The sequence below is a fragment of the Malaya genurostris genome, chromosome 3, assembly GCF_030247185.1.
Source record: "Malaya genurostris strain Urasoe2022 chromosome 3, Malgen_1.1, whole genome shotgun sequence".
Classification (NCBI taxonomy): domain Eukaryota; kingdom Metazoa; phylum Arthropoda; class Insecta; order Diptera; family Culicidae; genus Malaya; species Malaya genurostris.
In genome coordinates, this window is record NC_080572.1 from 63414722 (window position 1) to 63426736 (window position 12015).

At 36.0% G+C, this 12015-nt stretch overlaps 1 protein-coding gene across 4 annotated transcripts in view; it reads left to right on the forward strand.

Annotated features, from left to right (window-relative positions):
- Positions 1-12015, forward strand: part of LOC131435731 (rho guanine nucleotide exchange factor 11) — a 285860-nt gene that overhangs the window by 20409 nt on the left and 253436 nt on the right. For all 4 annotated transcript variants that reach the window (XM_058603885.1, XM_058603889.1, XM_058603887.1 and 1 more), the window contains exon 2: positions 572-1740. In XM_058603885.1, coding sequence (XP_058459868.1) covers positions 1703-1740 — 38 coding nt within the window. In that variant the 5' untranslated portion in view covers positions 572-1702. The remainder of the gene's footprint in view (positions 1-571; positions 1741-12015) is intronic.

Consider the following 12015-nt stretch of genomic DNA (forward strand, 5'->3'; position numbering starts at 1 on the left):
ATATATATATATATATATATATTATCTAGATTTCAGTTTGCATTCGCTGTTAGCAGAAATAGTTTTCTGTTTGATATTTGGAATATTTTTTTTGTTTTCGATTTTGATTTTTTGCCACTTAAAACGACCGAAACAACAGCAAATCGAGTAATCGGTAAATGCGAACATCACAGCATCAAATTTGATATCACACTCTGCTCGGGTAGCCTTACTCGCCCATAAGACAATCTAAATCTCAAAATTTAATGTTCAATTGTTGGAGTAATACACAATCATGTGGATTCAATTAGTAGCATACATTGCACTCATGAAGCTGTCTTGAAAGCAAGGTAAATCTGGCATATTTTTAGCATGGTTTGCATTTGGAACTTCTTCAGAAAGTCGAATCGCTAGACAAAATATGCATGAAAAAAAAAGACAAGAAAAGAATAATCGTAACTGCAATATTCAAGTGATACCTAAATGATGATGTTTCCCGAGATTTTACTCATGCTGCACCATAGTGTTTGTGTTTATTTCTATGCCACACAACTAACCGTTTACTACATTATTATTTTCTCCTTTTTCACAGCGCGCTGGGCAACAGCAGGGAATAGTGTGCGTGAACGACGGTCGCCATCTCGTGAGTGTGTGCGTCTTGTGATCTTGCAGCACAGCTTGAAACACAACACCAAAAACATAACAATCTCCGATAATATATGTGTGGCTGACAATAATACTAACAATAACAACACCAATCATATAGCGCTGAATGCGTGTGCGAAGGAAGAGTTCAGTCTATCGTCGCGAGTGGACCCATGAAGAAAAACGTCTGGTCGTCGTCGTCGTCGTCGTTTGTCGCTGTTTTCGTGAGGCCCCAAGTCAGTGAGACAGGCTAGCTGTCTACATGTAGAGTAGTTTGACCACAGCGATCGAGGTGACGATTGGAATTTCGCCAGAAAGTGTGCCTTCATCCTGCGGGAGGTTCCAGGCCCCGTCCGTATTTCCAGGGAAAAATATTTCCATTTTGATCGAGCGTGATAGGAGCGAATAAAGTGCAATTAGCAGAGGAAGTGCGGAAATATTTTCTGACCATTGTCGTCACTTGCGGATAGTGTGGACCGGTCGGGTCGTCCACTCCCCCCCACCACCGCACCGTTGTGCGTTGGAAGTGAAAATGTAGACCGCAAAGTGAAATTTTCCAACCCATCTCTCAATTATCCAAAGTGAAAATCGAAGAAATCGAAAATCAGAAAAAAGTGAGCAGCAATAGCTGGCAGTCGAAGATAAATTTGTGTGCATATCCGTGTGTTTTGCCAGCCAGAAGATTTACACGTTTAAAGTAGGAAGCGAAAAAAAAATCCGAGATCAAGTGGAGTGTGTGAGGCGAATAAAAAAAATAGTTTCCTTGTGATTCCCTTACACCGTTCATTCGGGTTTAGGGGATTTTCCCTTCCAGTACCATAATCGTAATACAGAAGAGAGTAAAAGCCATCCGGAGCTTCAGCGCGTACGAGTGATCCCAGCAGACACACTCTTGGCTTAGGCGGAGCGTGTCTCATGTACGGCACATGCCCCACATCAAACGCAATCACCACCACCGTCAGTACGACGTTCCACGTTCGAAAGCCGGAATCGCTTCGAAGTCTGGAATTCGGTACCAGCAGTGCATGGGAATTATTGTTTCGCTAACGTGTGGGACTAGAAGAATCGATTCGTTTTAATGGATAACAACATCCCATCGACTGGACCGACTGAAAGGTAGACTTTTGAATTGTATATTTATTGTTTGGCCTGCTGCCAACAGTTTCGAAAACATAGTAATTGAACGATTTCATTTATTTCATCGGTTTCATTACCATTATGCTAGAAAATATCGACTTCGTCATGTTGTGAAGCTACTGTTTGTTAAGTGATTACGGAAACCTCTGTGATATAATAATGTGTATCTGCACTATTGAAACTCATATATTTGAAAACATTTCAATAGTCCCTGAGAAAAATTTTTCAAAACTTTTTGCCTTTCTCATATAGAAAGGCTATACAATCACTGCAAAAACCGACTTTTGAACCGGTTTTTGCAGTGATTGTATAGCCTTTGTGTGTGTGTGTGTGTGTGTGTGTGTGTGTGTGTGTGTGTGTGTGTGTGTGTGTGTGTGTGTGTGTGTGTGTGTGTGTGTGTGTGTGTGTGTGTGTGTGTGTGTGTGTGTGTGTGTGTGTGTGTGTGTGTGTGTGTGTGTGTGTGTGTGTGTGTGTGTGTGTGTGTGTGTGTGTGTGTGCGCGTGTGTGTGTGTGTGTGTGTGTGTGTGTGTGTGTGTGTGTGTGTATGTGTGTGTGTGTGTGTGTGTGTGTGTATGTGTGTGTATGTGTGTGTGTGTGTGTGTGTGTGTGTGTGTGTGTGTGTGTGTGTGTGTGTGTGTGTCAAATATTGTCACTTTTCTCTGACATGGCTTAACTCACTTTTCTCAGAGATGGCTAAACCGATTTTCACAAGCTGAGATCCAAATGAAAGGTCTCACGGTCCCATGCAAAATTCCTGAATTTCAGTTAGATCCGAATTCTGGTTCCGGAATTACAGGATGATATGCACTAAAAATGTGAAATTAATATCACTTAATTTCCTCGAAGATGGTTGAACCGAGTTTCACAAACATAGATTCAAATTAAAGGTCTCATGGTCCCATACAAATTTTCTGGATTTCATTTGGATCCAACTACCGGTTCCGGAATTACATGGTGATATGCACCAAAAAAGCGAAAATAATTAATTAGAAATAATATGAAAATAATTTCACTCACTTTTCTCAGAGATGGCTAAACCGATTTTCACAAGCTGAGATCCAAATGAAAGGTCTCACGGTCCCATGCAAAATTCCTGAATTTCAGTTAGATCCGAATTCTGGTTCCGGAATTACAGGATGATATGCACTAAAAATGTGAAATTAATATTACTTAATTTCCTCGAAGATGGTTGAACCGAGTTTCACAAACATAGATTCAAATTAAAGGTCTCATGGTTCCAAACAAAGTTGCGGAATTTCATATGTATCCAACTTGATAGGATGATATGCACCGAAAATATGGAAATAGTGCATTAAAAATGTGAATATAATGTAACTCACTTTTCTCGGAGATGGCAGAACCGATTTTCACAAACTTAGATTCATATAACAACAAAGTCGAACAAAGTTCCGGAATTTCATTTGGATCTAACTTCCGGTTCCGGAATTACAGGGTGATATGCATAAAAATGTAAAAATAATGCACCAAAAATGTGAAAATATTGGCACTCACTTTTCTCGGAGATGGAAGTTCTTAAGATGTCATAAGAATATTCCAATTTTCATTCGGATTAAACCACTGGTTCAGTATAAAATCGTCAATTTCAGGAATACTTTGTTCATAAGCTACCTCTTTACACAGATAAAAATATTTTGTGAATTTACATTTATTTTCATGCACATAATGGGAGCAGGTAATTGAATGGAAAGTTACATTACAAAACTAAGCGATTTGTAAATATACAGCCTTGCTCAATGAAAAGGTAAATGCATTTCAATGTAATTTTACATCAATCATGGTTTTAAATCAGATTTTCGTTTCAACTGATGTCTGTTTAATAGTACTATTGGTTTACATGTCGTGTAAGTTTTATCTTTTCATTCTGTGTATATTGGCTGGTGAATTTCTCTAGTTTCTTATAAGATGCACAAAAATGGAGCGTCGTATTTCATACAAATTTTTATTTAAGAATATGTAAAATTCTGTAATCTGGAAGCTACATGGCTTGAATTCGAATGAAATACAAAACAAACGATCATAAGCAGCAGCGCGACATGAACCGAGAAACATTTGATCACTAGCACATCGGCTACTCGACTGAACCACAGAGCTCATATTTGTTCATTGAATAATTGATACATATAAATCCATACAGTGGCACTTGGTAGCCGAGTGCAAATTACACTCGGAGCGTGTAAAATTATGTGCGAGTGGAATATTGCGTCATTTGAAAAATAAGGTAGTTATGAATTGTATCGTTCCTGCGGCGTCCCAACATTTCTACGAACCAAAAGTTCTCCTCATCATTCGATGCAAATCTTTTTCCAGCAATTTTGTTAAAATTTGAGTACAAAGAATAGTTACGATTTATTAATTTTTAGTTGGTTTGACGTTAAGTCGCTATAACTATGTTCAGTTTTGCAACGACCGAGTGGAAACATATATTGAAGAAACCGAATTAATGAGAAACTCACAGAAAAGATGTTTTTTTCTTTAAAAAGATACGCTGAAAGGCAGGACTCGAGCCTGCGTTCTTATGCAATCCGTGTATACGCGTTTACAATTTTCGCCAACCTGAGCTGTGGTAGACTCGGTGTTGTTGTAGAACTGTTTACCACAGCTCAGTGTGGTGGAAATGGTAAAATGCGTATGCACGGATTGTATAAAAACGCAGGTTCGAGTCCTGCCTCTGAGCGTATCTTTTTCCAAAAAAAAACCTGTTTTAATCCTCCTAGTGGTGTAATGATGCCTTGCTCATATCAATCGTACTATCATATATGAAACTGTCGTATTCTTCAACATAATTTCCTTCGATTCTTGTAGGAATAACCGGAATCGCTTTGTTTAGCCGTCTACTGATAATGACTACCGATCGGAAATTTGTTTGTAAAAATCGATCACGCCATCTTTGAGAAAAATTAGTACATATATTTTCATTTTTTTACACATTTTATACTATTACTCCGGATAGGAATCCAAATAAAATTCAAAAACTTTGTATGTATATGATCATAAGACCTTTCATATGGATCTAAGGTTGTAAAAATCGGTTACATACACAGAAATTCTGCCTCACGACGAACTGAGTCGAATAGTATATGACACTCGGCCCTACGGGCCTCAGTTCAAAAGTCGGTTTTCACAATGATTACATAACTTTTTTATATGAGAAAGGCAAAAATGATGTTTATACTTTATATACAACAAGAGATCTGGTTAATATACAAATAAAGGCTATAGAACCAAGAGACTTTTCATTCGAATCTATGATTATGAAAACCAGTTCAGCCGTTTCTAAGAAATTGGAGTGATTTCCGGATACACTATCACTTTTTTTCGATACTTCCGGAATCTGAAACGAAGATCCGGTATACCCAAAATCAATGTATTTGGTCATCAGCTAACTAAATCTGTCCAATTCAAGAATTATACGGCTATTTGAATGTATATGATTGAATTTTTCGTGTCATGTATAAAAACTTGTCCCGAAAAATGAAACTTTCATACCTATTAATGTGTATTTCCGGAACCGGAAGTCGGATCCAGATGAAATTTGGTAGGATTATATTGGGTTGTAAGACCTTTTATTTGATCCTACGCTTGTGAAAATTGGATGAGCGGTCTTTAAAAAAACCGATTGCACAGTTTCAGGCCATTCTGCACATTTCACCCCGTAACTACCGTACCGGAAGTCGGATCCAGATGAAATTCAATAGCAACCTATGAGACTAGAAAACCTTTAATTTAAATCTCAGTTGAATAATATCGGTTAAGCGGTCTCTGAGAAAATCGACTGCACTTTTTATTCATTTGTTTGCACATTTTACCCCGTTACTCCCGAGCCGGGAGTCCGATACGGGTAAAATTCACTAGCACCCTATGGGACCAAGAGACCTTTCATTTGAATCTAAGTTTGTGAAAATCACTCCAGCCATCACCGAGAAAATCGAGTGCACATTTCAGACATTTGCTCAGTTCATCGAGCTGAGTCGAATTGTATATGGCAATCGGCCTTCCGGCCCTGGATTTAAAAGTCGGTTTTCACAGTGATTGCATAACCTTTCTACATGAGAAAGGCAAAACATATTTTCTGTGAGTTTCTCATTTATTTGACTTCTTCAATATATGTTTCCATGCAGTCATTGCCAAACTGAAAGAATAGTCGCGTCGCTGTGAGCTAAATATGGCGAGTACGGTGGATGCGATCCCAATTCGTATTGCAATTCATGGAATTTAGCCACCGTAACGATCGTAACAGTGAAAAAACGCCGCTACCCTTTTGCGAATTATTTTTTTCATATTCAAGTACTCGTGCAAAATTGTGGATAGACTTCCTTTTGGTATCTTTACGATGTCAGCTGCAACTACACTTTTCGATTTTCGACCAGAGCTTGGTGCCCCAAGTAACATTTCCGATTTTAATAAACACTTGTGTCAATCATCAAACTTCACAAAAACCACTAGATGAACATATTCCAGTCGAGTGGACCATTTTTTATGAGGTTTATGAAGAAAAATAAAGAATCAGCATAAACATATGTTAACTAATGTTAAAATTCAAGAAAGTTTAAGAATCAGCTTTACGATCTACATTAAAATTATACGGTTAAAATAAATGTAATGAGTAAACTGTCGTTTTGATAATATTTTTCTATTTTGAAAGATGATTCCGTAGAAGGCCATAAAATTTATTTACGACTTTGGCTACCTCTCAATGTGAAAAAAATTATGCGCTTCTATTTTTATCGTGAATATGTAGATTAAAACTGAGATTATAACTAATCGTCTTCAACTTAATGCGGCTTTTGCAGAAGATTTCTAAATTTTATTTTTGTCATTCAATGCCATTTTGGTATAAATCAGCTTCGTTGCGTCAATTAGTCTAGTATGTAGTTCAATATCATCTACTAACGCACAGATGAGTCAAAGACGAAACGTAAAAAAAAATCAAAATGATTGTGTGCACTCAGTATAAAGTTAGGCGTTATGTTCAACTTCTAAAATTATTAAAATACTATAAATGTACTTAAAAAACTAATAAATTTGCTATGAGTGAAACGCGGCTAGGGTTTTACACTTTTGAAAAATCATTTATTTTTTTCTTTATATTTTCTTATAGTAAAACATTTCAAGAATATTCTGTGAAATTTTCAAGCCTATCGGAACAAAACTTTGCAAGTTACGGGCCTTTATCTTTGCTTATCTCATACTGCGAAGAAGTAAGAGCTCGGCACATAGGCCCAAGACTTCTGCTTCGATTGACTTAAAAACTTGACAAAACATTTGCACATGGCTTCAGTATGGCAAACCATAAGTTTTGAAACGATTGAGAGTTTCAGTCCGACTCACGACTGATTTTTAAAAAGGGCGTATGTATTTTTGCATTTCACAAAAATTGCCTTTTTCCAATCGTTGTAACTCGGAAACCGTTAATTGTACAAAAATGGCGTTCAGGAAGAAGTTGTAGGAAATCGATTGGGCACTCTAGAAAAAAAATATACACTTAAAAAATTTTTTGATTTTTTTTCAATAATTACAAAATAATCCGAAAAAGTTAAATAGCAAAAAAGCATGGTTTTAATTTTTTTGATAATTTTTATTTTAAAGCTGTTATTAAAACTTACAGATTGATGGCTATCTCATCCATGTCTTTTGAAAAATGAAGAAGTTACAGCTAAAATAGTTTACGGGTCTCGTTGTAATTCGGAAACCGTTCATCGTACAAAAACGGTGTCCAAGAACAAGTTGTAGGGAATCAATAGGGCAATCTAAAAAAAATATACACTGATAAAAATTGATTTTTTTCTCAATAATTTCAAAATGAATCAAACAAATTAAATTTAAAAATCAAGGTTTCGATTAAAACCTACAGATTGATGGCTATCCCATCCGTGCCATTTAGTGTTTTTGTCATGAAAAACTCATGAATGTTATGTTATTAAATGGCCATGAAAAACGCATGAATGTTGTGTTATTAAATGGTAATGAAAAATAATGAAATTAAGAAAATTAAAATAGCAAAATAATTATCCAGAGTCACTCAATTCACTGCCAAAAACACGAACAGCAGTACGTAGACAGTTCAATTTGCATCGCTGAAACTGTTCGGCGAATAATTTTTTCACGTTTTTTTGTGTCTTTCGTTTGTAAATAACAAAACATCTTTTTAATTTGATAAATAAACAATTTCCCAGCAAAAAAGCATTAAGAAGCTGTCGGATTTACCCTAATATTTGAAGGTCAAACTGCTCCACAGTGAGATTTTTCATTACGAGCCAATAAAGAAAAGAAAAATTTGTAGTCGATTTTCAAGTGATTACATAACCTTTCTATATGAGAAAAGCAAAATTTGAAACAAATGCTTCAAACACTTATATTGGTTAGCTAGTGCTACCGATTATCGATAACAGAGGGAGGGCGGGTTTCTCCACACTGTACAGTGGTCCGAAACGGGAAATTAGCGTGGCAAAAATATTTTCACTATTAAATATTAGTTTTTTGTAGTTGATGTCTTCACAGAAGTTGTTTGTAAAAAAAATGGCCCTCCTTTTGATGGAAAAAGTTACTAGGGTGGTCCTCATTTAGATTGAAATCTGAAATCTAACTTTCTTAAATGAACTCAAAAACAATTTCGTTGTACAATAAAGTTGTATAAAATCTTATTCTGAGCAACTTTGTTGAAAAAAGCACCTCACTAGCTCTTTATTTGATCGAGTTACATTAATTTTCCTGAGTAAAAGTAGGGTGGCTCCCAGAAAATCACTTTTTTTGTTCTAACTTTTTTGTGAAACGTTCTATCGAAAAGTTGTCTTTAGAAGGGTTGTTGAACTAATCATTGCGCACAATTTGGCTCAACCAAGCTTTTTCATATGAGCTACCAGTAAAAAGTTATGATTGTTTTTCCATCAAAAACTAGTCAAGCTTCAATATCAAAATTAGTTTTAAAAATACCCTCAAAAAACTCAAAACATTGCATAACTCTTAAACGCTTTAATGTATCAACATACTTTCTTCAGCAAAATCATACTATCCAATTAGTTCTACAAATATTCCATAGATTGTCCGTTCTAGAAATGAGACACACAAAAACTACACCCGAAAATAGATTGCAGAACAATTTTAATTCATTTATTACTAAAATAACTACTTCAATTGAGTTTGAGCAACTGAGGATTAGAGATACTGTGTAATATGAGTATTCCGAACTAGTTGGCCATGATAAATTTACGAACAGAAATTTCCATGATCTCGACAACCATTCCGACAACTTGCTGCTGCAAGTTAGTAAAATGCAAATATTTTTATCCACATCGTGCCAAGACGCCTATGACACTGGCCCTTCTTTCTCATCCACTTGTGTACCGAATAGCCTGTAAAAGCCGGAAAACGACGCACAATGAGTTTTGGTTCGAATAAATACATTCTATTCATTTTAACAAACTAATGATTTTCTTGGGATTCAGAAAGTGCTTTGACTTACAAAAAATCTATTTTCGGCTGTAGTTTTTGTGTGTCTCATTTCTCGAAAGAACAATGTATGGGACATTTGTAGAACTAATTTGATACTATTATTTTGCTCAAGAAAGTATGTTGATACGTTAAGGCGTTTAAGAGTTATGCAATGTTTTTGATTTTTTTGAGGGTATTTTTAAAACTAATTTAAATAAGTTTAAAAAAATAACACTCTTCCAATTTTCTCTTAAATATTTACTTTTATTATGACCTTTCAGGAACCGCATATGATACATTTATATCGATCTGGCATCTAATGAATATTGATATTTGAAGCTTGACTAGTTTTTGATGAAAAAACAATCATAACTTTTTACTGGTAGCTCATATTAAAAAGCTTGGTTGAGCCAAATTGTGCGCAATGATTAGTTCAACAACTCTTCTGAAAACAACTTTTCGATAGAACGTTTCACAAAAAAGTTAGAACGAAAAAAGTGATTTTTTGTTAGCCATCCTACCTTTACTCGGGAAAATTAATGTAACTCGATCAAATGAAGAGCTAGAGAGGTGCTTTTTTAACAAAGTTGCTCGCAATAAAATTTCCTACAACTTTATTGTACAACAAAATCATTTTTGAGTTGAATTAAGAAAGTTAGATTTCAGATTTCAATCTAAATGAGGACCACCCTAGTAACTTTTTTCATCAAAAGAAGCGCTTGATTTGATTACAAACAACTTTTGTGAAGACACTAACTACAAAAAACTAATATTAAATAGTAAAAACTTATTTTTGTCACGCTAATTTCCCGTTTCGGACCATAATGCACTGTCGGCTTTACCCCACTTTACCATACTTTTGAAGAGTGACATTAATCAACTAGTTATTGTTGAATCAAACATTAAACACTTATAAATGCACTCGAAATATCTCTTTATCTCTTTAAAAGACCTCGTTCAAATCCAGCATACCAATAACAGCACAATACCTAACACATTAAGGTGCCGAATGACATGAAATGTTGACAGATCACATCTAAATTGACATTTTCAATCAGTGCGCCATCTGTCTGTCGAACCGGACCCTTTTTGACCGGCGTATTATGCATTCATGCTATCATAGTAACAATTGTCGTATCTTATCTAGAGATAAAAGATAAATTTAAAAAAAATGAACACGCATGACATAAACAAAATAAGGCCGCTTTGTTTAATCCAATCTTACGTTAGATTAGTGTTAGATTAGTTTATCGAATACACCTTCGATAGTCGAACGAATGATTTTGCTAAACGGTGTGCCAGTTAATAATGCTTTGAGATTTTTCCAAGAGATGTCTCTTCAAATAGGGATTAGTTCCTCATCATTTTTTGCTGTAACATCACATTCCAGAAAACCATTCATTAGTGTTAGTGTCATACAAATTTAACGAAGATGTTGAAGTTTTCTATTGGTCGTGACTTGTGAATATTTGTTCAAACGATTTAAAAGTAAAAAAAAAGTTCAGTTCAATAGGCAGAGAAGACGGGAGCGGGTAATTTCACCAAAAGCCATTTCACCGAAAGTCGTTTCGCCGAAGCCGCCGAGCCGACGCCAGCTGAGTGGCGCATTAGATATTTTTTCATTTTCACTTAATAAACGGAAAATACCACATATATTTGCCTGGTAGATACACCTATGCAATTACTTTGATGCTTAGTAGCTAATAGTCAACAAATTTTCTTGGGAAATCCGTTCTGAGATTCATGAATCAATCTTTATTCAAGAGTACAAGAATCAATTTTTGTTCAAGAAGTACTCTTGTAGGTCAACAAAACGGGCGTTAACGGTATCATCTTTCATCTGTCTTTATTTTAAATCAATTCTAATTACGATTTTAAGACGATTTCAGGATTCGACGAAATGCCCTTCTTCGAAATGGCATTCGGCGAACTGGCCCATTCGGCGAAATGTCATTTGGCGAAATAACCCTTCCGGCGAAACGGCTTTCGCCAAAATGGCTTTCGGCGAAATGACCCTGATCCAGAGAAGACACTGGCAACACACAAAATTTGAAGGTGCCAATGGATTGTTGGGCAAAGACAATACCCTAACTCAAAAACAAATAACGGAGAGCTTAAACACTAGTCGCCATTTCTGATCGTCTATAGGTCCTGGAAAAAAAACTCGAAAGGTGGGAATGGGTTCCTCATGAATTGAATAATAGTCAACAGGAAACATAGGGTTTTGGCACCGGATCGTGGCGGAAGATGAGAAATGGTTTCATTTTGAAAATTTCAAGCGTAGATAGTTATGGGCCGACTCTGTAGCAACCCCCTCGTCATCTACTGCAAAACCCAAATACTTCGAAAACAAAATGGAGCCGTGCATTCCGGAGAGTTCTAAAAGTTGTCTTGTACTGCGAGCTTCTCAAACCAGGAGGAAATTGTAAATACTCAAGCATTGCTCGAAAGACGACCAGAACGCTGCACAAGACAAGAGAAAGTCATTTTGCAGCACGACAACGTTACCGCACACTCAGCGAAAGCGACCAAAAATATCCTCACTCTTGTTCACGGTCGTATGCCAAATTCGTATCACAGTTTACGTTCGAATCGATCACATTTTCAAATATCGTATATACATAAGAACAACGTCAATCCAACTTTAAATCATCAGTTCTGGTACAGACATAAGTTGTAATGAACAATGTTTGATATCATTTGTTGTTTGACTTGTTTTTTTCGCTGAATTTGTATCATCATGCTTGTTATCGTCCGTATCGACTATTCGACGTGACAAATGCTACCTAATAAATACGTATCGAA